At 47.2% G+C, this 27,973-nt stretch overlaps 1 protein-coding gene across 1 annotated transcript; it reads right to left on the bottom strand.

Moving 5' to 3' along the window:
* Positions 1–194: 194 nt before the first annotated feature.
* On the bottom strand, positions 195–26,336 carry RNF32 (ring finger protein 32; the record flags this gene model as incomplete). The annotated part of the gene is made up of 8 exons (XM_080701802.1): positions 195–416; positions 1,242–1,409; positions 14,205–14,313; positions 14,652–14,776; positions 15,302–15,334; positions 18,747–18,889; positions 25,387–25,651; positions 26,322–26,336. The coding sequence occupies 8 exons, from the start codon at positions 26,334–26,336 to the stop codon at positions 195–197; spliced, it is 1,080 nt and encodes a 359-aa protein (XP_080557928.1).
* Between the last annotated feature and the right edge of the window lie 1,637 nt (positions 26,337–27,973).

The raw sequence follows: 27,973 nt of genomic DNA, 5'->3' as shown, positions 1-27,973 counted from the left end.
CTGAAATTTGTTTCTTATGGACTAAAGACGAACCAGATGGCTGGTTGCCAGCTCGTACAATAGAGTTGCATTTCCTCTGTGTGACTGCCAAGAGTTAAGTCACTGGAGACCAGGCAACACTATAAGGCTCAGCTCAAACCAAAATTAAGGTAATCTTCTTTTTTTCTTAAAATTCTCTTTTCCTGAACATGAATTCAACATTCAAGAATCTTCTTTTGGTAGTAAGAGCGGCAGAGAGGACAGGCGTGGAACGGGGAGCTGTCTCCCAGGGAGAACTCCTCCAGCGCCAGGAGGCAGGCGTGGTGGAACAGGTGTGCGCAGGACAGGAGGACGGTGGCCCGCGGGTGCGGGCGCGGGCCCTGAGCTGAGAGCGGGGTCAGGCAGATGGGGCACTCGGAGATCTCATGGCGAGCAGCCTGCAACAGTGCGACACAGGGCGGTCACGGGCGGCGGTAAGTTCCCCCACACCAGACAGCTCCTCACAGGTCGGTGAGGTCTGGGGACCAAAGGCATACACCTCCAAGTGACAAAGTTCACTCTGCTAAAATAACAGGTTATGGCCGGGCGTGGAGGGCACGCTTGTGACCCCAGCACTCGGGAGGCTGAGACCGGAGGATCACGGTTCACAGACAGCCTCAGCTACTCACTCAGTGAGGCCTCTGCAACTCAGTGAGGCCCTATTTCAAAATAAAGAATAAAAAACAGGGCTGGGGGTGTAGTTCAGAGGCAGAATGCCCCTGGGTTCCATATCCAGTAATGGAAAAAAAAAAAAAAGTTACGTGCACATTTGTGGAACCAATGGTATAGTAACCCGTCATTAGCAAGTTTAAACAAAACATCCACAAAGCTGAGCCTTAACCATGTACAGTCCTTCCAATTAAACAAGAAAATGGTGAGCTTTCATAACTCTGCGTCTCCACCAAGCTTCTTAGGTTTTTCTGAGCTTATGATGCCTCCAATTCCCCTCTTTCTTGGCTTCGAGTCACTCACCTCTAGATGCATGAGGAGGGGGTGGAGTTAGGGGAAACGTTCATGAAGTAATAATCATGGTCTTTTCCCTGCAGTTTCAGTGTTCACAAAACACATCGTCCAACCGGAACTTACAGCCCTTTCAAAGCGAGAGGACCTTGGTAGTGGCCGCCTGTGCCTCTGAGGGGCAGACAGCCCGGCAGGCTCCCGGGTGCCCGGAGGCCGCCGCCCCAGGCCCCGCAGCCCCGGCCAGGCGCAGGCGCAGAGCCTACCTGCACTTGGATCTCCTCCCACTCCTTGTCCGTGATCTCGTGGCCACACTTCCTATCCAGCTGCTGAAGAATGCTCCTGTTGACGGCCAGGCAGTGGTCGATTTCTGAGAAGAGCTCTTCTATGTTGGTGTCATAGGAGCGCAGGATGCGGAGACTGATTTCTACGAACTGAGGACAGAGGGACAGGCCTGCTTAGCGCTGAGCTGGACGCACCCGAGCGGGGAGAGGCTGGACCTGCACACGGGTCAGTGTGGAGTTCTTGCAGGCCGAAGGGAAGCATCCCTGAGTTCCACCCACCTGTTTTACCAACATCACTCAAGTCTCTTACTCTTTAGGGAAATAGGCATATGGCTGCCAGTCACTACAAATCCTATTAATTTTTCTGGACAGATTACCAAAAGTGTTCTGACAGGGTTCACAACACCCTATCCCAAGATGTGGCCTCTTGGCATGCTTGATGTGTTCAGGAGGAATTGGGAAAGGGCAGGTGCGGACGTCCCCGGGCCTCCTCTCTGCCTGCAGCTGCTGTGAGAGCCTGCTCTGAGCCTCCGGGTACCTGGGGGCACAGCCTCGGGGCACACCCTTGCCCGCGGGCCTCCTCCCTCTGCTGGCGGCCTCACTCCGCCCTGTCCCACCACTGTCCGTTCACCAGTCCAGCACAGAGACGCTTGGCTCCATGCCCGGCCCACTTCCTGTGGAGGCCGTGTGTCACGGGAGACTTGTATTCAAGACGCAGTCGTCCGCCGCCTTCTTGTTGATCTGTCTTGTTGGACTGCGTGGAGAGCCCCCAGTGAAGGAGTAAGGAGGGAGAGGAAAGCGAGCCCCCACCCTGCTCACTTGGCAGCGAACCTCGGTGGCTAGCAGGGAATGCATTTAAACTGGGAGTGGAGGGAGAGAGGAATTCCAGTTTCACAGAGCTGGCCACGTGGTCGTGGTCGTGGTCGCTGCAGGGCCGCACCTCCGCAGCCCACGACTCCGTCACCACCACTGGCTGCCGATGGCGGGCTGTGCTAGTGTGATCGTAGGAAATGGAGTAAGATCCGAGAGAAGGATGGTTGCCTTCTTCTGACTCACTCATTCTGCTGTTTTCACCACGCTCTGAAGCCAAAGTTTGAAAGTCCTCACTGCCTAGGAACCTTAAAGATCTCTTAAGCAAGCCAGACATGGTGGCACACACCTGCAATCCCAGCACATGGGAGGCTGAGCGAGGATCACAGGTTCAAGGCCAGCCTCAGCAATTTAGCAAGACCCTCTGCAACTTAGAGGAAGCGGTTCAAAATACAAAAATAAAATGGAGCTGGGGGTGTGGCTCAGAGGTAGAATGCCCCTGGGTTCCATCCCCAGTCTCCCTCTCTCCCTCTCTCCAACACACACGATCTCTTGATCTCTTAAGCAGAGGTAATCAATTTATGGCAGCTGTGAGTCCCTGGCTACAGAGCAGGCCTTTAGGACTTACCTGATACTGTTTTCACTACTAGCACATGCAGGCCACAGACATGTGTGCACATACATGTGTGCTGCTGGGGATGGAACCCAGGGGCATTTTTCCTTTGAGCTACAACCCTAGCCCTTATAACTTTTTTATTTTGAAATAGGGTCTCGCTAGGTTGCTGAAGCTGGCTGCGACCCTGGGATCCTCCTGCCTCCGCCTCCCAAGTACTGGGATTATAGGTGTGCACCCCACGCACAGCTAGCAGATCACACTTTTTCTCAAGATTACAGGAAATGTGCTTTGAAAGTGCTGTCCTTCACTGCAGTCTGGAGTGTTCTCCAAACCCGCACCCTCTTGTATGTCAATAGTGAACACACGCGAGGGGCCAGGGAAGCCCACGGTCTCGGGGCAGAAGACTTCACTGCAGCAGGGCCGCTCGGTTGCGGCTGGGCATGCTGTCGCCTCCCGATGGCATGGAGAGAGGTTGCCAGGATAACACGAATGAACACAGTGTCCGCCGAGGTGCGTGTTTGCAGTTGAACTAGTTCAAACGTGCTTAGGACTCCTGGGTAGGCATGACAGTGCGGAGTCACACAGGTTCATGGGGGACTTCCCACAGCGTCTCTTCTGGCGTCAGGACATGTCCGCTACTGACGCCACACAGCCCTGCGCAGCACAACGCCCTCAGCCACCAGCTCCCCTCTCTGGGCTGCGACCTCGTTAGGAGGGCTCGCCCGTGGGCACCTGCCCTTCCTTCAGATGCCCTGGTCCCTTTCTTAAAAAGACAAAGTCTTGTGTTCACTGCGTCACTTGTTAGGATCGCTAACATCTTAAACTTCAGTGAGGTGGGAGAGGCCGCTCACTCACGGTGAAGCCAGCTGGGTGCAGTGGCCCCGCCTGCAACCTAGCACTTGGGAGGCTGAGACAGGAGGACTCAGGTCACGGTCAGCCACAGCTACTTAGTGAGGCCCTATTTTAAAATACCCAAAGGGCTGGGGGTGTGCAAGCAAGTGGGAGGGGCGCCGGGCCTACTCACCTGCCTACCCTGGCCTCTCCTCCCACAGCAGCTGTCGACACCTGCCCGGGCCAGTGCTCCTCCTGGCGGGGAGGGTCTGAGGGCCACGGGCTCTCGGGGCACGCTCTCGCTGGGCCACGGAGCGCACCAACGCGCCTCTGTGTCCCGACCTTCCCATTCTCACCTCTGCTCTTGTTAAATTTCCTATTTTGCTCTCTTTATTACCATATGGATTCGAAGTTTCCTTCTATTCTGTAAGCTAACACCCCAGAGTGAACAACTAAGTTGTCGAGGTTAGAAGTTAACCCAGATCATCATCCTAGAAGCGATCATGGGATCTCAGGGCTTGTTCACGTCATTTTCATCTGTAATTGATTTTTTGTCACGCACTTAAGCTTTCTCTCTTTTTCCTTTCTGTGTAGTGAGGCATTCTACCTCTGAGATACACCTCCGGCCGCTTTTTAAATTTTGTTTTGAAATAGGGACTCGCTAGGTTGCTGAGGCTCACTGAGTAGCCGAGGAGGATGTCCTCAGCCCTGTGACCATGCAAGGACTCGGCGTACAGGCGTGTGCCACCATGCCCCAAAGCGCGCTCTTTTAGCTTGTGGGAGACATTATTCTTGTTTGGTAGAACTGTCAATGGCTGTGCGAGCCCGCCGGGGCCGTTTTCTTTGCGTGGACTGCATCCTTCAGGACTGTCAGTGAAGGTTCGGGGCAGCCTCCCCTGCTCTGCAAGCTGTTTTCTTTGGGCCTCTGTTCTTGCACACGTTCCCCACTGGGCGCACCCGTGCCGACTGCTCTGTCTTCTCTAAGATGCTGCAGCTGCCACTCGCAGCCTCGCCTCCTGGAAGCTGGGCCCAAGGCGGCCCCTCTGAGGGCAGCCGCCTGCTTTGCCGTCCTCAGCGTCCCGCAGCCCCATGAGGCTCCACGAGTCTCTTTCCGTGTCAGGTCCCATGGGCTGCCTCGGGGTGGCCGTGGCTTGCACCTGCAGATCTGGACAGTGGACACTGCTGCCGCCTCTTGCCGCGTCCCACGGGCTGCCCACTCTTCCTTCTCTCTGACCTCTGGCACTCACTGAACACAGGTCTGGGAGGGCAGGAGAGGGGCAGCCCGGCCCCTGGCCCGGGCCGCCTCAGTGGCTGAAGGCAGTGGTCAGGCAGGCAAGAGCAGCGGCGCTGGTTTTGTTCAGCATTCCAACTCTCTGGTCAGAATGAAATGCATGGGTGCAGAAGGTAGCCATACAAACAGATTCTGGGCATCTCAGCCTTTCCTGGCATCTGCTGTGCAGGTCTTCAAGGAGTGTTCGATGCCTCTTCCCTTCCCTCCATTCTGTGCGGGTGGAAATTCCGCACATGCGCCCAGCACGCTCACAGAGCGCCTCTGGCCTGTCCCCTGAGGCTGGGCTGCACTGGTCCCTTGTATTTCTTCTCTGCTCAGATGAATGCCTGGGATTCCGAGCAGCACCAATTCCTCTCTGTGAGGCCCTCAGCATTCAATAAAAAATTTAACTCTAGGTTTGCCGTCGATGAGAGGTGAGGACGAGCGTGTGCCCGGATGGACACATTTGGGAGGAATGCGGCAGGATACTCCCTTTCTTCTGGGGAGAGAAGGAAAGAATGTTCTCCAGAATGATTTTGAGGTTGCTTTGGAGTAAATTTTTTTTTAAATTGAGGTTTAGCTTATAGCCATAACATTGGTGTTAGCTTGTTAATAAACATACTAAAAATCTTTCAGTGTATGTTTATGGTAAAGGTCTAGAGGTGAACTGAGAGGCTGTTCTCTTGTGCCCCTCCTCGCAGTTAGCAGTGGTAATGCTTGTGGGATGGGGGTGAGGCTTGTGGCAAGTATGTGCTTATTAGCGTCCATGAGGCTCTGGGTCCCATCCCCAACACCAAGAGAAGTATTATTATTTTTTTTGGTGGTACTGGGGTTCCTGGAAGCCCTTCTACCTCCGGGCTACACTCCCAGACCTATTTTTACATTTTTATTTGGAAACAGGGTCTCCTAAGCCAGCGCGCGCGGCTGGCTTCGAACTAGCGCGATCCTCCTGTCTCTGCCTCCCAAGCGCGGGGATTACAAGCGTGCCCACCACGCCCGGCTCAAGAGAAATATTTTTATTTATGAGGCTACATATATTTATTGATCACCTACTGTAGTCAATTCAAAGCAATTTTCTGAGTGTAGCTACTAGTAGATATTTCTGAAATGTCAAATTCTTATGTGTTCAGGAACCTTCCTTTTTTTTTCTCTTACTTTCTTTTTTTTTTCTTTTCTCTTACTTTCTATGCAGGTCAGATGACCTTAGTAATGAAAAGGGCAAGCACTGTCAAAAAATCAGATATGATTTCTACATTAGCAGTAAAATACACACAAGCGTTCAATTTTAAGAAGAACGGATATCTTAATATATTTTTCCTGTTAAGTCTAATATTTCAGACATTTGATAAGCAATGGAGAGCTCAGATTATTGATATGTAAAGCAATTACTGGTCATTTACAAATAACATACTGGCTAAACATTAAAAAAATAACTAACAAAAGCACCCAGGTGAACTTTGTCTACCCAGGAGGCTGTCTTAAGTGATCCATCTTGATGTCAGCAAATTGCTTACTAATGTGTTGACTTATGGCCAGCCTCAAAAGCAAAATGAAAAGCCTGGAATTTACAGCATATCAATGAATCCGTTGATAAGCTTTTACAGGTTTAATATCCTCCCGGTCTTGCGAGCTGGAGCCACTTCAAGTTGGCAACAGAGTGTTTGCCATCTCCATGTGATAAAGGAAGTCAAAGGACTGAGCAAACTTCAGGACCATTAGCTGTTTGGCGAGATGGAAATGCGAGTGCTGGAGTCGGCGGAGGGTGTGGCCGTCCGCCTGCACCTGAGGCCAGCCTCCCTAAACAGCGCTGGGCTCTAGCAGGGCTGGAGGTAACACAATGCATTTGAAAAGTTTTAATTGCAGCCATAAAAGACCATGCCTCAATTATATGACATATGCTAGCAGAACTTCCAGATAAGGATCAAAGGCATCCAAGGACCAGCCCTGCACTCTGGCAACCCGGGAGCTTTCTGTACACACCGCTGGAGGGGACTGGCACACCGCTCCAGAGGCCTTTCTAGGCCTCTTTGATCTGAGTGCTCAAACGTGGACAAGTAAGGGTACCAGGACTCCCGAACCACCCCTAGTCGGCCCCAACACCCTCCCTGACAAAGGCCTTTCTGGCTGGACTTTAGTTCTCTGACACTTGAGGGGACAAAATGCGACATGTGACCTCTCGTCAGTTGTGTGTGTGTGTGTGTGTGTGTGTGTGTGTGTGTGTGTATGTGTGTGTCTCACTGGGGACTGAACCTAGGGGAGGGGTGTTCTACTTCTGAGCTACACTCCCAGCCCTATAGTATTTTTTATTTGAAACAGGGTCTCACTCAGTTACTGTCACTGTTGGTCTTGAACCTGTGTTCCTCCTGTCTCAGCTTCCTAAGTATTGAGATTATAGGTGTGTGCCACCATGTCTGGCTTGACTTACCACAGACTGCAATAAAATGGTATCTTGTATGCTCGGCAAGGCGGCACACACTGTAATCCCAGGACTTGGGAGATTAGACAGGAGGATCACAGTGCGAGCAGCTCCTTAGTGAGGCCCTTTGCAACTCAGTGAGACCCTGTTTCACTGACTAAAATTAAAAGAATTGGGCTGGTTCGGAGGTAGAATGCCCTGGGTCCCATCCTCAGTGCCAAAAACAAACCTATGTTGTAGCATGACATCACTCTGGTGTAGTCCAGTGTTGTTGAGAATGTGACAATGATACTTGAAAGCAAGGCAAAATGTGGGAAGAGAAACTTTCAGTGTATGGGAGCATTGTCACTGGTAAAAAGATTATCCCTGTGTTTTATTAACACACAAAAGACGCACAAAAAACGGAGAAGAGACCTCCCAGGAAGAGAGAAGTAAATATGCAAGGCCACAGTTCTTTCACAAGTGAAACAGATTAATTGTGGAAACAGAACGCCCTAGGCTGCACTAATGCAGAGTATTAAAAATGTCCATCTGAGACACGGAAAGCAGCGGTTCCCAATCTACTGCTGCAGAAACTACCACATGGCTACCGTCCCCTGCTTTCTTACTGATCAGACCTCCTTTTCCCTGAATAATATTTACCTTTGATCTAAGCCAGTGGTTCCCGTGTCTAGCAAAGTTTTAACCCTCCTGCCAGCAAAGAAGGTTCAAATCAACAGAGGATGTTTTTATGAAGCTAGAGCTATGTGTTTAGTGAGGACGTGAGGCCTTTCCGCTTTCCTGCTGTTAGAGTAGTCCATCCATCCTTCCCTCCCTCCCTCCATGTGGTACTGGGGATTGACCCTAAGGGTGCTCTACCACTGAATTGCACCCCCAGTTCTTTATATTTTATTTATTTTTTTAGTTTGAAGCAAGGTCTTGCTAAGTTGCTGAGGCTGGTCTCAAACCTGCCATCCTCCTGCTGTGGACTCCTGAGTAACTGGGATTACAGGCAGGCACCACGGTGCCTTGCTGATGGGCAGCTTCTTTCCCAACATGGAGCACATGGTCATACATCTGTAACAGCTATCTTTTCTCAAGCTATTCTTTTTTGAACCGTAAAATATTTATCCTACTTACATTATTACAACTTTAAAATGCATTAAGTTCCAAGTTTCTAATTACTTTAATAAAATTATTTCAAAGTTACTATAATGCTATATTTGTCTCTCAATTAGTTGCATTAAATTTATATGATCTAGCCGGGCGTGGTGGCGCACGCTTATAATCCCCACACTTGGGAGACTGAGACAGGAGGATCGCGCGGGTTTGAACCCAGCCTCCGCTGGCTTAAGAGACCCTGTTTAAAAAAAAAAAAAAAAAATATATATATATATATATATATATATATATATATATATATATATGCCTGGGAGTGTAGCCCAGAGGTAGAAGGCCCCTAGGTTTCATCCCCAGTACCACCAAAAAAATTTTTATATGATCTAGAGAAAATGGATGTTTTTATTTATATCCACCACAAATGTCATTTACTTTGTGCCTGTGATTTCATCAGAAAAGTTTCTGGTGGCATCATGCACATTCCTTAATTTCATTTTTAGGCATTAACTATTAGAAAATAGATAATTTTTCATTTCATTTTATTTTTAATTATTGCTGCTTCATAAGAAATGATTACTGCATACTTGAGTTTGAGCATCTTCTAATAGTTCTATTCTGATAATTCTTCAGGTGATTTTGTACATTCTATAGGACATTATATATGTAATTTATGTAACATGCATAGACCATATTCTGTTTCACCTGATTGGTGTAGAGGCTAGTAATATTTTATCTTGTAGTGTTTTTGTTTTAAGCTCTGGTGACATTATTTATTTATTTTCCCACAGGCTATGTATTGCTTTCTCTTACTAGTTTTGCTTTTTTCTTAGTAAATTTTTCTACTACTTCTTGCATTCAAGAAAAATTTTAAGTGTTATTTTGGTCTGATTTATTTTATTTTTTAATTTTTTAATTTTTTTTTGGGGGGGTGGTACTGGGGATAGAACCCTGGGGCAGCCTTGGAACCAAGCAATACTCCCAGACCTATTTTTTATTCTTTATTTTGAAACAGGGTCCCGCTGAGTTGCAGAGGGCCTCCCTAAGTAGCTGAGGCTGGCCGTGAACCGTGATCCTCCTGCCTCAGCCTCCCGAGTGCTGAATCACAAGCTGCGCCCCCACGCCCGGCTTTGATCTGCATTATTCTTGCTCAGTAAGAAATGTACTTGATTGCTTCTCAGCCTTTCAGCTAAGACTGAGTATAAGAAGTGTACTTGGCACTATAATTTTCCTCTAAGTACAGCTTTATCTATTCACCAAGGAATATTAGTGTTCTTGTCATGAACACCAGAAGAGAAGATACTTTGGAGTATAAATTCTCAAATATGCTTTCAAATTATCTCGTCTGTTCTGGCATTCACTTGATTTCACTTCTTTTAGTGGTCTCCTCTTTCTCAGCATGGCTTTACACAGGGCACTTTGGTTTTATTTTGTTTTACAAGCACCTCTCATGACCAGTGTAATCAAGAGTTGGTTATTTAATGGGGAAAATTTGTCTCAATCATATTTTCTGTTATTATTGTTCTGTTTTAACCCTATCATCTTGCCTTTTCTGTTCATTATCCTTTCTTTTTGCTTTTCTCCCTTTTTCCTGACTTTTGCAAGAATAATTTTCAAAACTTTAAAACATTCTTTACTTAATATCGAAAGACACATGCCAGAAGAGAAAAAAGACTATGCACGCAAGGCTCCCAAATCAGCAAAGGTCTAACAGAAAGTAATGCCATTTGCCCTCGATCCTTGCCCCTGCATCCTTCTACAAGAGGGGACTACTCATAAGGTTCCTATTATATCCACCTTTTCTCATTTATATGCTTTAAATTTATCATTTAATGTGCACTTCCCTCTGTCTGCCATGGGAATGCTCTCCATTTCGGTACATCTACTGGGCTCTGTGGCCGCTGTGTGGATAGCACTCTCTAGCATTCCTTCGTGGTGGACTCAGGTTCTTCCTGTTTTTTTTTTTTTTTTTTTTTTTTTTTATAAACATTGTTGTGCTGGGCACAATGTGGCAAACATCTGTGAAGATCCCGGGGGGGGGGGGGGAGGGATTCTAGAGAAGGGTTTTCTCATTTCTACCCATGGCTAACAAGAAAATCCATTTCCCGCCGTTCTTCATTACTAGAGGGTGATCATCATATGTGAATGCTTACCAGTCTCATAGTTGAGAGAAGTTTGTTTGTTTATTTATTTATTTATTTATTTTTGCAAGTCTGGGGATGGAACCCAGGGGCATTTGACATCTGAGCTACATCCCCTGCCCTATTTTTTATTCTTTATTTTGAAACAGAGTCTCACTGAGTTGCAGAGGGCCTCACTAAGTAGCTGAGGCTGTCCGTGAACCGCGATCCTCCGGTCTCAGCCTCCCGAATGCTGGGATTACAGCGTGCGCCACCACGCCCGGCTATTTATTTATTTTTTAATTTCGAGAAGGCTGGACATCTTTCCATATGGCAGTCACACAGCTACATCCCCTCCACTGTAAATTGCTCGTCACAACATTTTAAAGAAATATGCGGTAGCTCTTTTCTGAAAGTGCCCTCAGTCTTTTAATCTTTTTCTTCTTATAAAGAAGTTTTGAAAGTTTATGTAGTTTTCAATAAGTTATTTCATGATTTTGTGTGTTTTAATCCTACTCACAAGTCTTTCTCATTCCAGATAATAAATTTATCTTACAACGTTCTCTTCTAAACACCTTGGTTTGGTGGCCGTGGCGAGGCTTTGTTGGGCAGTCTCCCTTCCACAGCCTTCCGCTCTCCTCCAGCTCCCTGGGGCTAGCTGTCACCCACCCACTCTGGGGAGGGCGTTTGCTCTGCCCAGTCCAGGGACCAAGATGCTGGTCAGACACACCCAGAGACAGTGTTTAAGCCAGAATCTGAGCAGCCCTGAGCCCAGGCAAGGTGACACCTGGATAATGTGAAATCCAGTAACACAGTTCAATAGCTTTCATATTCCATCAACATGCTGACATTTTAAAATTATAGATTAAATTTTGGATTAATGTGTCCTAGAGCGTTCCTGAAGCTCAGAGAACAAGTTCTGCCAAGTGGAAAAGGAAGAATGAGTCATTCCACTGCAAGAGCCCTTTGATAAGCCACTAAGGCGCTCTTACTGCAGACGCCCCTAGAGCTCAGCCTCCCAGCGCCGGGATGGGATGGACGAGGCTCAGCCTCCTGGGCCGAAAACGAGCGTTGGGCTCACAGATTTCAAATCCCACGGCCAAATGGCAAATGTGAGCCGAACCAAGGCCTGAAGGAACTGCAGAGATGACTTGGAAAACCAGCACACAGCTGGGGATTCCCAGGGCTCACAGTTAGAAACCCAAAGCGGAAGCTCGGGCTGAGCCGATTTTACACCCATCCGGCCTGCAAGGAGGCAGGACCGCCTGAGGGGGGAGGGTGGCTCCTGTGAAAGTGCACCCCAGGTGCCTCAGGTCATTCATGGTGGCCCCACATTTTGGAAAGGGAAAATAGAAGCATCACAGTAATGATGCATGAGTTAAGGGCGGGTTTTCCCTTTGTGCAAGTTTTGTTTGTGTTACATGTGCAAAGGTGCTATGTAGAACATGTATTTTACTCTTATCATGTGTTTGTTCTGTGGTGCTAGAGACTGCACCCAGGGCCTCAGGCAGGCAGCCTGCGCCTGAACCCCAGCCCCATCCCAGGAAACCTTGAGTGACTTGCAGAACTCAGCTCTAGAGAACTCGGAGAGTTTGTTCTTAACATTCTCTCCCACCCAACCCTGCACAGGACACACAAGTGTGCTAATCAATGACTTCTTAGTTATTAAAATGTCATAGGATCATTTTCAAAAGCCCAAAAGTAAAAATTCCAGATCTGTAACATGCCAGCTCCAATGTACCTACGTGTGTTCTTTTTCTATCCTTTGCAGGCTATTGTTACACATGACTTACATACAGCCCAGATCCAGGCGGGACCGAGGAAGCTGGAGGAGAGCTTGCGGGTGTGGGCCCGGGGTGGGGCAGCACAGGAGGAGCGGGCGCGAGGGGACCTCAGGCCAAGCAAGCAAGGGCAAGGCCTTCCCTTGGACTTGGGGGGTGAAGGTGAGGGAGAACCCTCCCAACTTGCCAGCTGGTCTCTAGGCTGCTTTCCTTTTCTTGGAGAAAATGAAAATGCAGTGGGGAAGTTATTTTCAGAGGTTAAAGAGCTTTAAGAAGAATGGCTGCAGAGTTAATTCTTCACAAGTAAAGACACGGCCAGTGTTCTTTCACTGAAGAACACATGGGCCGGAGCAGGCCCTTGGACAGCCAACCCGGCGCGCAGGCCTGTGACAGCCATGCCCACTCTGCTCCAGCTACTCACCACGAGCTCTGGCTTTTCACCTCTCAGAGCGAAAGCAGACGGGTGACTCACATGTCACAGAATCGCAGGGAATTCAAATGTAGCTGGGGCCATCTATCGTGGCTCAGGACTATGTGTAAGCAAGGCGTAGCCAACACGAGCACGTGTTAAAAGTTACTTATCGCTGCCGAGCACGGTGCTGCACACCTGCAGGGCCAGCAACTGGGGAGGCCGAGGCAAAGGGGTTGCAAATTCTAGGCCAGTCCAGACAACAAAGCAAGATCCCATCTCAAGCAAACAAGCAAAGACCATATTACAAAGTAACTCAGAGAAAAGATCGTCAGACTACTGAATAGAAAAAAAAATAAAAATAAAAAGGAAATAGAGCAAACGAAGGATGAATCCAGGGATGGAGGACGGCGATTTCCTGAAGAGAATGAACCTCAACACTTGAGCTCTGATCTCTGATGAAAGGTGAGAGGATCTGCCTGGGAGACACCACATCACCCGCTGCCTGTCCCTGGAGGCTGTGCGCGCCCGGCCTGAGGGCCACCGAGACCCTGGACGCGGACCAGCGGCAGACACGCTGTTCCAAGCAGCCAGAGCGCAGCGGACACCCAGGGAAGGGCACGGGCGACCCACGGACTTTCCATCCAGTTAATTTTCAGGACTTTTCACCAGGTGTTCTGTTTCTTCTACAAAATGAGGATGTTGGAGAAAGAACCAGGCTGTGTGGGGAATGAAGAGCTTTTCCTAGGCCACGGCAGGTGGGGCGCGGCGGGCCTCAGCAGCACGGACTGTGCTGAGAGCCCCGGACAGCACTGCTTTCTCATTCAGACACAGCTGCGCCAGCTGCACAGCGAAGGGTCCCAGGACACTGTGACCGGGACGGGCTTCACCTCGTGACCTGAAGCGGATGCTCCATCAGGACACCACATGCTACCTACCGTAAAGATAACACCCGCACTATCGCTAAACTAAAACAGCGTTCGCGAAGATCAGCCTCAACGGTATGTTAATATTTATAATAAAGATGGATTTCCCAGTGCCTACCGCGTGCCAGGCCTCTAAATACTTTGTCAGCTCTTAGACACTTCCCATCACAGACGAGGGCACTGCCGGGCACCACAGGCTAAAGAAGACAGGAGAGGGACAGCCCAGGTCCGGCGAGGCCTCCGCCTGCCCTGCCCGGCCTCTTTGTACAAGATGCAGGTAGTGGACCTTTGTTGACTGCGCCCCAGACGCAGGGGCGAGGCGGGCTTTCCTTGGGCGTTGCCATCGCGGCCAGATGTCCACTCTATTCTCACCACAGCCCCCGCAGGCCTCCTGGTCACTGGTCTGTGGGAATGCGAGCCTGTTCGTTCTGTTACTGATGGAAATGACTTGTTTAACAACTGACATGTAGCGGCCAAACAAAAGTTGCTGTGCATTCAACCCTTTATGAACTGAGGCTGGAGAGCCACTACATCGAGCAGGACTTTTAGCAGCCTCTCAATCGTTCGCAGCCCTAGAAATCACGAGAGCCTCAACGTTTTAGAGCCCCTTTTACAAAACGACCCTGGAATGTCACACACAGAAACGATCTGGACGAGGGATCTAAACCTACCTTTTCTTCAAAAAACTTCCTCCGTAACTTGGCATCTGTGGGAGGCACAGCTTTCCTCAGGTTTCTGTACCACTTTCTAACTATGTATCCCCTCCAGCAGGCTTGGATCCTACAACACAGAGATTGCAGTCACTTCCTTATGATGAATCTTTATTTTCTAATTTATTTATTTATTTATTTATTGTACTGGGGACTGGACCCAGGAGCATTCTACCTCCAGCTCTACTCCCAGAGATTTTTATTTTTGTTTTCAAACAAGGTCTCACTAAGTTGCTGAGGCTCACTGAACATGCGATCCTCCAGTCTCAGCCTGCCACGATCTGGGGTTCTGGCGTGTGCCACTGTGCCTGGCTCTGTCCCACTCTAACTAAACGTTTCAATGCTTCCGTGAGCCGGTGCTGGCGGAGCCCGGGGAGACGGCGGTGGCGGAGGCCAGAGCCTCCTTACCTGGTGGCACACTTCACCCTGAAGAGCCTGGCACCATCATGTATCACTCTGGTTTGATACTGCGTCTTTCTACAGAGAGGACAGGACTTTTTATTTGTAAACCTTTCAAAAGCCTGAAGGCACGCCTGAAGGAGAAGAATTCATTTAAAATTTTACAAGTAATTACTCATAAACAACATTTTTACCCCTAATGTAATTATAGTGTTCTTTTCTCTCATTAATTATGAGACTTAGCCTAATTTAGACGAAGCAAAGGAGTTCCATCAGATGTTAACACCTTCCTCATGAAACCTGTTCCAAAAATGACTTTTTACAAGAATATACATGCAGAAACATCAAAAACTTCTGCAGATGGGTGTAAAGGTAAGCCGCGCGTGTGAAAGACGGCCCTGCTGCTGCGCGGACGGCAGGAGCTGAGCCGCCACTGGCTTTGATGTGCCTGGCTAGCAACCATCTGTTGAACACACACCTGTGGCCCTACTGTCACATGAAATTCACCATTTTCAAAAACAGGATGAATTGTACTGTAGCCTAAAGTCATGTTTCCCAGTACAAATGGTGACTGTGGCTAAAATGGATGGCTCTCGGGAGCCTTTATGAAGCGGGAGGCTCTGGCGGCAGGAGGGGCAGGAGGGGCGCGGGGGGCTCACCCTGTGGAACACGTGGGAGCAGGAGAGCAGCACCTGTGGGGAGAGACAGTGGTGGAGACAGCGTTAGCCCGGCGGCCGCTCAGGCCGGCCCTCTGACGTCTGCAAAGTTCAGTATGGCACAAGGACACGAACAAGAAAGATGAGGTTAGCAACAACCTGAAACTCCAGATGAAGACAGTAGCGGATGGAACCCAGGGGCATTCTACCCCCGAGCTACACCCCCGCCCTATTTTATTTATTCTTTATTTTGAAACAGAGTCTCACTGAGTTGCAAAGGGCCTCACTAAGTAGCTGAGGCTGTCTGTGAACCGTGATCCTCCTGTCTCAGCCTCCCAAATGCTGGGATTACAAGCCTGCGTCACCACGGCCGGCTAAAGACATTAGGTTTGACATTAAACTACTGAAATGACAGAACTGGTATATTTCCAGGTAGATGGGGTGGGTGTGGGCTTGTGGGAGAAAGGGCAGAGAAATGTTAAACGAGGAGAGCTCTGCTCAGTTGAATTATGCTTTTACTCAATGAATATAGTTCTGGAAGTCTTTTTGTGTGCATGTGTGTGGTACTGGGGATTGAACTAGACCCCGCTCCCCACCATTTTATTTTCTGTTTTCAAACAGGGTCTCACCAGGTTGCTGAGGGTTTCACTAAATTGCTGAGGCTGTACTTACACCTGTGATCCTCCTGTCTCAGCCTCCCAAGTACTGGGATTACAGGTGTGCACCACTCTGCTCGGCTTCAACAGTCTTAAATAGCAAGAAATCATGTGGACATAGGAATCACTTTTTTCATTTATAAATGAAGGGAAAATGTGCTCATAAGAAAACTTCAGCTTTCTGTGACCCAAATTCTCCCCCAAACAGTGAATTCTGGTCAAAAGCCACACGCTTAGACTGAATGAAGGAACCAAGTCTGGCCCTTGGTGGAAGGAAACCAGGGCCCAGTGGAGCACACTGGCAGCTGAGTATGGGCAGAGAGGGCGCCTTCCTGCTGTCCAGGACCTGCCCTCCTGCGCACAGGCTGCAGGCTGGGAGGGTGCTCGCAGAGGCCAGGCCTCCAGCCGGGGAGGCCCCAGTTTCCAAGTGACTGGCCCACCTGCCTACATTTGCTCTATACTTTTCTTCTTAAATGGGAACGAAGAAATGTTGGAATAAATTGAATTTAAAAAGTCCTAAACCTTTTCTTGACACTACCAACAATATGTCTAAATCGGATCAACTTGTATTTAAAATCATCTGCAGACTCCATTACTCATCCCTTGTAGAACAACTGTTCAAAGTGTCTTATCGGCAGATATTTGATGACTGATGGATATTAAAGAACATACGTCTTTTTTGAAGAACATACTTCTGTAAATTTAAAATATTCTAAATGTCCATAAACATTATTGGTAAACATTTTCTGAAAAAAATAAATAAGTGGCCAGGTGTGGTGGCGCATGCTCGTAACCCCAGCATTTGGAATGCTGAGATAGAATCGTGGTTCGCAGCCAGCCTCAGCTTCTTAGTTAAGCCCTCCACAACTTACTGAGACCCTGTTTCAAAGTAAAGGATAAAAATTAGGGCTGGGGGTGTAGCATGGAGATAGAATGCCCCTGGGCTCCACTCCCAGTAAGTACCATGAATCAATCAATCAATCAGTCAGTAAGTGGTGGCAAATACACTAAAATATCCTCGAAGTTAAGAATAAAGTTCAGCTGGACTCAACCATATTTTTCAGTCGGCCTATTGTGGATCACATGAATTATTACCTCTTCTGTTGAATGAGTATATTGCATCCCTCAGAGATATGAAATTAACTGAAGGCTCTCTGAAATCGTAAATATTGGGAAAATACCAACTTTTGTAAAGAAAACTTTAACATGGAAATAATAACTAGACTTACAAAATAAACAAAATGGTGTTAATATCTATAACCAAAAAATAAATAGAATTTAGTAAGAAACTCATAAAGAATGGAAGGTGTGCTGGGCAGGATGCAGTCGGAGTACTGAAGAACTGGAGTCCTCCGCCTTCATACAGGTAGGCAGGCCAAGTGTTTACAGACAGACAGGAGGTATCCGCGGCCAGGAAGACTGCCCGTGGCTTTGTCAGTTCTCTTGCTACACAACAGTACTCAATTATACATTCTGCCGCATGGCAGTTCTGTGGTTCTGTGGTTCCAAGGGCTAAAGTCTTCCTAAAACACCTGACTCTCACCTATGTGAGGTCAGACTCTGAGGGGGAGACCTGGAATGTAATAAGCATGTTCCAAATTACTTGTCAACTCAAATTAGTAATGAACAAGAGCCTAATGATTGTGAACTTACTTGCTGATAATTAAAATTCCTGAAACAAATTAAGCTTGAGAGTTTATGTGCCAGGGTAGTCAGAAGGGCCTGGAGTTCCCAAGCCTGGGCTTCTGAGGGTTCTAGCCACACCTGCGGTATGTCCTCAGCCCGACTCTGGGTACGGGCTATGGAGCACTGGATGCTACGCGCCGGACGATCACCGTGGCAAGTGGTCAGTGCCAAGAGCATCCTGAGAACATGGGCATCCCTCACTCCCCTGAATGGCGTTTGGTCAAGCAAGGAAGGAACAGAAACGACCCTGTGCTATATGTCACATTTCATGGATAAGCCCAGCATAATATTATCCACCTCAGTACTCTGGTATCAAGAGAAAAGATTAAAATGTTATTTCAGGATTCTTCTACAAAGTCTTTGATGAGATACATAGTTTTTCTCCTCTTGCATGACTCAATGCCCAAAATAAAGATCCCATTGTGTTCACCCTTTCTGTGCTAGGACTGATCACTTTTCTGTGTCCTGCATCAGCTGTCACTCGCTGTGGTGGAAGAGTTCCTTAATTTTACACTGGAGACTATCAGTGTTATGGTTAACTAGAGCATGTCCCTGGAAGGGCTCATGTAAATGCTCAGAGTCGGCGCGATTGAGCCGTAAAGGTTATAATCTTGTCAGGTGTAAGTGCACGGTAATGGGTTATATTGGGCAGTGGATAAACTGGGCCCTGGGGTGTGGCCTTGGACTCTGCTCTTGACTTTGAATGCCCTTGGTGTTTGCCCTCAGGCTCTGGCCTCCAGGACTCGAGGCCGAGCCATGCTCCCTCCCTCTCTGCTTCCCGCCGCCCTGCCCTGAGCTCCACAGGCCTGGCCTCACGTGGACTAAGCCCAGACTCTCCAAAAACTGTAAGCAAATAAATCTTTCTTCCTCTAGGCTGGGTGGAATTGTAGTAGTGAGACTGTTGACCAAGACAATCTGTTAACTGGCAAACTGCTTAATGAGGGTGCTCAGTTCTTTCCACACACATGCTGCTTGGTGGAAAAGGAAACTTAAGTATTTGAGGGTGGAACTAGAAAGAGGCAGCGAGGCAGCCTGCCCCTGCAGCTCAGCCCCTGCCTGTCAGCAGAGAGCAGGGCTAGCTCCAGGGCTCCGCGCATGCCGCCCACCTGGGGGTGCAGCTCGAACTCCTCTTTGCAGATGGGGCACGGCTGCATGGAGTCCCCATGCAGGATGGACCTCTGCTTCACACTCTCCCATTCATCCGGTGACAGCGGCAGCGGGGGAGGAGCGATGAGGCCCAGCTTCTGTGCTACGGGCAGAGCATGGCTGTGTCAGGATGGTTAGGCTATGCACCAGCTACAATGCTAATGACATTACCTGCAAACCGATATTGAAGGCAATACATTACAGCTCACGCTCTATTTCCCAAAATACAGAATGCTATTTTCCTATGGAGGCCTAGATCTCAGTGGTGATGACACCTTGTCTTCCCTTTCTTCCTTCCTCCTCTCCTCCCTTCCTCTGGTTTTCTTCCTTTTTTTTTTTTTTTTTTTTTTTTTGTCCTTTTGGTACAGGAGATCAAACCCAGGGACATTTTATCTCTAAGGCATACCCCCAGCCTTATTTAATTTTTGTTTTGAAACAGGGCCTCACAAAGCTGCTCAGGGCCTTGCTAAGTTGTGAGGATAGCCTTGAATTTGCCATCTTCCTGTCTCAGGCTCCCAAGTACTACATGTGCCACCATGCCCAACTTTTAAGTTTTGATACAGGATTTTTCTATGATGCTGAGCGTCTCAATGAGTTTCAGAGGTGGCTTTGAACCTTTCTCCTGTCTCAGCCTCCCAAATATTAGAATTATAGGTGTGTGCTACCATGCCTGGCTCATTAATAATTTTTTTTCTTTTGGTACTGGAGATTGAACCCAGAGGCATTCTACCTCTGAGCTCTTAGCCCTATTTTATTATTCTGAATAAGGGTCTCACTAAGCTGCGGAAGGCCTACCAGAGTCTACCAACGCAATTCTCTGCATAATGCACCAAAGGAAACTCAGGCAAGAGCTGAACAGCTCCAAGAAAAAACTTAATGAAGTACATTCCTTATAATTAAAAAACTCCAGAAACCTTTGAAAGGTCAATTCTGTAATTAGATAAATACTAACAAATAAGCAAAACAAAATAATACAGAGCAAATATTATACATACAGAGAAATCATAAGTGCCAGGCTCCAGAGCAAGACATAAATGGTAAGAACTACCACTTGTATTCAACACAGTTCAGGAGAGGCTGGCAGAACAAAAGGAGAGAAGAGGGACAGGAACACAGAGAGGAAGAGACAGCAATGATCTCAGCAGAGACTCCATGATTTAGGCAGGAATTCCAGAGTTGGAAGCCGGGCATGGTGGCACATGCCTGTTACCCAGTGCTTGATGAGACTGGAGGATCAAAGGTTCAAGGCCAGCCTCAGCAACTTAGTGGAACCCCGTTTCGAAATTAAAAAAAAAAATCAAAAGAGCTAGAGGGTCTAACTCAGAGGGGAATGCCCCTGGGTTCAAGCCACAGTAAAACACACACACACACACACACACACACAGAAAAAGTCTCAGAGTTGGTGACAAAATGACCAAAAATGGAGTGAAATTTCTATATTAGTGGATCAGATGACAACACTGTGAACATGTTACTTTTTCTAGATTATAAATCATAATTTCAAATAAAGTATACAGCATAATTGTATGTAGAAAATAGGGCAATTTTAGGGGGGGAAATGAAAAGGGTCTTTTCTCACCAGCAATTAAGATGTAATACAAAACTATTAATTCAATCCCAGGACGTGGGAGGCTGAGACAGGAGGATTGCAGGTTTGAGGCCAGTCTCAGCAATCCAGGAGACCCCCAGCAGCCTCCACCCTGTTTAAGAAAAAAGTGCTCTTGTGAAGAGGGGTGGGGTGTAGCTTGTGGTAGAGTGCCCTGGTTCACTCCCCAATACCACAAACAACACGGAGAGGTAGAGACATAGAGACAGAAGCCATAAAAGGAGGACTAGCACATTTTATACTAAGTCTATTTTCCCAATACACAGAACCAACTGTGGTGGGAGTGAGCTCTAAATAGGAATGGTAAAACTTAAAAGAAAAATTAAGAACACGTAGAAAGCCGGGTGTGGTGGGCACGCTTGTCATCCCAGCCTTTGGGAGGCTGAGACAGGAGGATCGCGCTTCACGGACAGCCTCAGCTGCTTAGTGAGGCCCTTTGCAACCTGGTGAGACCCTATTTCAAAATAAAAAATAAAAATTAAGTCTGGGGGTATAGCTCGGAGGTAGAATGATCCTGGGTTCCATCCCCAGCACCACACACGCACACACAGGAACATGTACAAACATCTTTGTAATCTCAGGATGGAGAAGAAATCTTCAATCTCCCAAAACACAAATACTAAAGTCAAAGAAGCAATGGATTTACGTCGTTCAGAATGAGAACTGTATCAATGGAGACCGCAGGCAAAGGTAAGAGGAGGTGACAGACGCTATTTTCAGTGGCTAAGTCACAAGAGGTGAGCATGCAGAACACACAGAGAACTCAGCAAAGTCACGGGCAGAGGCAGAAACCCAAGTGGAACATGAGGTGTAGACAACAGCTCGGCGTACTTCAAGCCCCTTAGCACCTCAAGTGTACATCGGGGTGCTTTTCTCTACTCATCTTCTCCCTTATGATCTTATGTTCCAACCTGGGAAATTCTCCCTCATGTCCAATATTAATTTTTCCTGATAAAATCTTTAAGGTCGACCAGGATGAAGCTGGTTGGTCATCTCCAGCAACTGCACCTGCACAGTAGAGGAGATACACCGAGATCCCGCATCACACCACTCTCAGCCTCAACGTGCTCCTGAGCCAGGCCATCTTCTGGAAGAGAACGAGCTCTGCTAGCAGATATTCAGAGGAAGACGGTCATGTCTCTCCTGAACACGATCCGTCCATGCAATTCTAGCCGACAGGCCTCAGCGCTCGAGAACACACCCACTGTACACCGGGGCACAATAGCACAGCCAGCCAAACCTGTTTTCCATGCCCATCGTTATTTAAAAATGCTCCTTTATTTATAATCTCTTTGTTTCAAATAATTTCAGAGTTACAAAAGGTTGTCAAGACAGTATAAAGACTTCTCATTGCCCTTAGCACAGAATGTTAATGTGCCACACAACCTAGCACAATGATCAAAATCAGGAGCTCGAGGCCAATATGATCTAGTATCCCCGTCCCCAGTTCTGTGCTTTCACTTTATAAGTTTCAGCAATGTGTTACGTCCAGGTTAGCGTCTGCACCAGTCACTGATCAAAGTGGATCTCACTGCTCCTCCCGAAGGTGTGTGTGGCAGGCATGTGGGTGATTCTTGGGCAAGAGACTGAAGCCATGAGGTTGTATCTGGAGATGGGAAAACAGCCTGGACATTTCAGTCAACTGCACTGGAAAACTCTAAATGCAAAATCCCAGAAATAGTGCCTATGGTAAAAATGTGTGCCATTCTGAGTAGCATGATGAAACCTCACTGTCCCAAGCTCCATCCCACCAGGGGCATGAACTGTCCCTGTGTCCAGCATGTCACCCTTTCAGCATTTCAGTAGCCACCTCAGTTACCAGCTCAGCTGTCAGCTACTGCAGTGCTCTGTTAATAATGACCCCCAAATGCAAGAGTCTTGATGTTGGCAATTCAGATACACCAAAGAGAAGTCAGAAAGTGCTTCCTTTAAGTGAAAGGCTGAAAGTTCTTGACAAAAAAAACCAAAAAACCTGTATGCTGATATTGCTAACATATAGAGTAAAAACAAATCCACCACCCAGACAATTGTAAAGAAAAAATAAATTTGTGCTACATTTGTGGTCACACCTCAAACTGCTAAAGTTATAGCCACAGGGCCACAGGGTCTAGTTAAGATGGAAAAGGTGCTCCATTCCTGGGGGAAGGCAGGGACAGCAAACGTGTTCCAACTGACAGCTACGTGCTGCACCAGAAAGCACAGAGCCAGCAGACTTGGGCAGGGGACCCCGAGATGCAGGCACCAGGTCATTTCCCGCGAGTGAGGGATGCACACACAGACGCAGGGATAGGTCTGGACTGGAAACGACTGCTGGAGAGGGCGCGTCTGCCGATGGAAGCTGCGGCCTCACCTCCCGCGGAGCGACAGAAGTTGGCTAAGGGGAAGGACCCAAAGCCAGTCTTCAGCTGCAGGGAAGCTTGGCTCTTCTGGAAGATGCTCGTTGGAAACTACATTCTTAAAGTACAAAGGAGGCACCGGAGCTTAAAACGAGGGGACAGATGAGCTCTGTCAATGTGCGTCAACGCCACAGTAAGTGTGAAGAAGCTGGCACAGTGTGCAGAGCGAAGAACTTCCCTGCTCTCGAAAACAAAACCACCTGCCCTCGGTCTAGCAACAAGGACAGACGGCAGGGGGACAGCCAACTTGCTCATGGAATGATTCCACAGGCTTCATCTCGGCCATGGAAAAATATGCGGAAGAAGAACTGGAATTAAAATCTTATTAATGAGGGACAATGCACCTGGCCATCCCCAGTCTACCAGGATAAAATGTCCAGGCTGCATTTCATCTCCAAAGCAACCTCACTCTCAGTCTCTAGACCAGGACATCACCCAGTTTGTCCACACGCCCCTGCCTGGTGCCGGACCACATTTGACCAGCAACAGCAGACCTAATCTGGACATAACGCAGTGCTGGAAACCACTCCTGACTGCTGCCTCAGTGACATCATCCAAGCTGCGGTGGACGATGAAAACCAGGAGCTGCTGGAAGAACTTACGACGTCCTGAATAATTCCAAAGGCTTCCTGGGGATGCACTGGAAGACGGGAAGAACAAGTTGGTGGAGAAGGATTTGCCAACATGCGATGAAGTGGGGAACTTGTTGAAGGCCATCAAGAAATGTTAACAAGCCAGGCATGGTGGCGTGTACCTGTAATCCCAGTACATGGGAGGCTGAGACAGTAGGATCACAGGTTCGAGGCCAGTCTCAGCAACTTAGTGAGACCATGTTTCGAAATAAAAAATAAACTAGGGCTAGGGTTCTACCTCAAAGGTAGTATGCCTCTGTGTTCTATCCCCCGTACTAAAAAAAAAAAAAAAAATTAAAAAGAATGAGGAATTGGAAGAACCTGTAGCGTCATCTATAGAGGAAGAGGGAGATGAAGCAGAACCAGCAGGCGGAGATGATCAAAACTCACCGGTGTTCCAAGCCACACAGAATTAATGGACAAAACTGAAAAATACAGTTCTCACGTGGAACAGTGTTAAAAGTCACCAGTCTCTGCAGCAACACTTCAGTGAGTTAAAAAGAGACGATCTCCTTGGCTGGGTGTGGTGGCACATGCCTGTAATCCAGTACTTAATGAGAGGCTGAGACAGGAAGATCGCAGGCTGTCATACTCTCAGCAACCTAGCCAAAACTTGTTTCCAAAACAAAAAAGAAAAAGGGCTGGGGATGTAGCTCAAAGAGAGACTGTCTGAGTTCAACCTCCAGTACCTCGAAGAAGAGTGAAATAATTTTTCCAATTGTGATGCTCTTTTTTTTTTTTGGTCAAAGAAAACAATCATCGTGACTCAATGATTCAGGGTCACCCACGGGAAATGACTTGTATCATCGCAAGGTCAACAGCAGCCTGATGCCACTTCACGGTCCTCGTCCTCGCCTCAGCTCACCATACAGGCACCACAGCATCTCACACCATCACAGGAAGATGTGTGAGTGCCGTACAGGAAGACACGGGGAGGGGCCACACCCAACAACTCCTAGTACAGTGAACTCTTATAACTAGTTGTTATTGTTAGTCTCTTACTGTGCCTAATTTATAAACTTCGCCTTTATGTGAGATATATATTTGTATATATTATACAGATATATATAATTATGAGGCTTTTTCATCATTATATAATATATATATATATATATATCCATATATATATTTGAAAACAGTTTATGAAGGGTTCTGTACCATTCAAAGTTTCAGGCACCACTGGAGGGTCATGGAATGCACTTCGGGTGAGAGGGGCGGGACTGCGTAGAACTAGGACTGGACCCAGGATGACATGTCACATTTAGCCTCATGTGCCTTTAGCCTCCTGTAATTGGGGACCGTTTCTAGCGTTTCTAGCGTTTCCGAGGCTGTTGAAGAGCACCAGCAAGGGATTGTGTGGAATGTCTCTCGATCTCTGCTTGGAAGGGGTTCCCTCACGACTAGAGTCAGATACGCGTTTTTGCCAAGAATTTCACAGAAGTGACGCAATAGCTTCCATCAGACACGGCATCCGTATCTGTCGCTGGGTTTGCTTCCACTGGGTGCTGTTTGCCAGGGCTTCCCACTGTTATGCTTTCCCTCAGTAATGGATACAGGTGGGAGAAGCTGTGAGCCTGCACCAGCCGCGTCTCGACAGGCTCCTCCCATTAGATTCACCATCTACTGACAACTGCTGCGGTGTTTGCCAAAGAGAGATTTTCTATCGCCTGTCTGCTGTGATTAGTTGTCACGCTACTATAGAAAGGTTTCTTCTTTTCCATCATTTATTAGCTTGACTACTTTTACTAGTGTGGAAAGTGGGTACTTCTTCTGATTCTATTTTTTTATTCTTATTCTACTTAGCCTTGCCATCTTTATGTCCTCGTTCAAATCATCCCATCACTTTAAGCTTCAGTACCTAGACCTCTCAGTATAGCGAAGTACTTATGTACCACAGCACCACACTCTTAAACTCTTGGTTCATCAGTGCTATTACGCCAACAGATTAATGACAACATTAGCTTACCTAAAGTTAACGATGGTGGCGTGGGATCAAGAACATATTCCTTTTCTGGATCTTCCACTTTGGGGCCCCGTGTAGTTTTTTTAAGTCCAGTGTCTATTACTGCCTTTGCGTCTCTTTTTAGAGACTTTGACCTGTTCTCTTTCTTTTCTACTTTTGTCTTAGAATGCTCTGCTATTGAAAGAGTTCCAAGTTGAAGATCATGTAAAATGTGATCTTGTAAAGCAACTGCAGTGACTGCTAAGTTTTCTTTTTTAGATGCATGATCCTAGAAAGCAGGAAAAAGATCTTATTTACGGGAGTGTTATGCAATGTGTCACTCAGAAGAAAGCTGCAGTACCACACCTTGATGGGCACATCAGACCAAATCGCACACAGGACTATCTTTTTATTTAATTACTAAAGCCTTAATTATAATGTAAACAAATTCACTATGACCTATAAACCTGTGCATGCCTAAACAAACCCATGCTGTTTCACTATAATTAAACTCGACTCTAAGCAAACACTAGAGAATCTCGTACTTGGGCATGTGCCTTTGGTGGAACACTGAATGTGTTTTCTACGGAGGAAGTCACTGTCGGCCAGGAGGTGCTTGAAGAGTGTGTAAGACTCCTCATCTACCCGCCCACTGTCCCACAACACATGCTTCTCCACTGTGTCTGTGCGTGTGGCTTAGGAGGGTGCTGCACACTGAATAGAGGCAGCCTACTTTTGAGCTACAGTCCCAGCCCTTTTTTAGTTTTTGGAAGTAAGGTCTCACTAAGCTGCTGAGGCTGGTCTTGACCTGAGATCCTCTTGTCTTAGCCTCCCAATAACTGAGATTATTGGTGTGCACCACGGTGCCTGGTGGAATCTATTTTTATACTTTCAAATGGCTGAATTAAAATCTATTCCATGAGTAAAATCATGTGTGTGTTTTAACAAGGATGGCATACCTTATTTTTCAACATGCTGAACCAGGAAGAGTTGTGGCTTGGCTGCAACAAGCCCTGTCATCACACCGTATCAGAGTCCTTTCATTCTACAGTGAAACAAGCCGCCAGAAAGTTAATGGGCACAAACAGCTTTCAGGATGTTTTGGGGAAGACTCCCATTAAGTCTAACTGATAATGAGGTAACGGGGTTGCCTACTACCGCACAACAATAAGCTACACATTTTGATTCTGGTGGACAGGGAGGGCTTACACCAGCTGTACCTGACGCAGCCCCGTCCCCAGAGAGTTCACCATGGGACTGGAAAGATCATGTAAATATAAATGAGAACAGTATTGGTAAATATGAATTATACATAAGTACAACAGAATTTCAGAGCAAAGTCAGTAAAGAAAAGAACCAAGGCCAGGCACCATAAAACCTCCTGCCACCTCAACTGAAATCCGAAGAGCAGATATAGAGAGAAATGAACAAGGCAGAGTCAGGAAACCAGAGCGACATCATGCCGAGGAGCAAGGGAACAGTGACGACCCTGGAAGGCAGAGGAGTGCTGGCTAACTTCAGTGTGTCCCAAGCTCACAGCGCAGAATGTGGGTGCAAGCCTGGGTTCTAATCTCCCACTAACACTTTTCTTGGTGCAATACTTAACACAGTGCATCTCAGTTTCCTCATCTATAAAATAGGCATAAAATATTCACTTTGTAGGATTATTGTAGCGATCAAGAAAGAAAAACTTGATAAAGGATCAAAAGGGACATGCAGAAGATGTAACATATCAAAGTCAATCACTAAGCCAACCAGGAGGAGGAGGAAATGGAGAGGGAATTGGGGAAGGGCTAATGGGGTGATATGTACTTGTGTGCCTCTACCAGCTTGTACCCCATTAAGATGCAAAATAGAAGGCACCAATAAAAAATTTAAAAAATAAATGAAACGACATTGCTTATAAAAAAAAAAACCGATGTAAATGGTTATTCTTCCTTCAGTTCTCTTCAAACTTGGCAGGAAAATTTGGACCTTTTAGTTTTTGAATAAAGATAATTTTATGAAGTCTAAAATGTACTAGAATGGAGAGAAACAACGGCATTTAATTCATCTCAACAGTATTGAGGACCTAAATGTAAGAAAGGAACTGGAGGCTGGGAGTGTAGCTCCTGCCTGTGCCAGGCCATAGCTGAATCTCTCCACCCCATGAGTAAAAAGGAATCGATACAAAAAATACTTCTAAGGACTAATCCCTGTAATAAATGAGTCCCACTGAGAAAATAAGGAGTGTAGGGCAGGAAAGTAAGGGCAGCAGAAACAAATGTCCGAGGTCTCTACGGTTTAGGAATAAAAAGACGGGGAGCCGCTCAAATCCTTTGACACCAGCGGAAAGGTTTCACTACAACCCTGTCCTGGTTCCCGTATATTTCTGGTATGTACGAAAGAAGTCTGTCTAGGCTGGAGAAATGGTAAGGGTATTTCAAATACTGAAAGATCTCTACTTGAATATCCTACGTTCAAAATGTCTAAACCTGGCAGAGATAGTTTTGTCATAGCAAAAAAGTTAGTTTTAACAATGCTCGTTACTACTGATACAGCTACTTCCTGTCTACAACTTTATCTCGGGTTTCTACACTGTGATCTACTCTGATGATCACAGTACGACATT

The sequence above is a fragment of the Muscardinus avellanarius genome (assembly GCF_963383645.1).
Source record: "Muscardinus avellanarius genome assembly, chromosome: 9".
NCBI classification, from domain to species: Eukaryota; Metazoa; Chordata; class Mammalia; order Rodentia; family Gliridae; genus Muscardinus; species Muscardinus avellanarius.
The sequence above is the reverse complement of the archived record's forward strand: the minus strand, read 5'-3'. Positions and strand labels throughout refer to the sequence as shown.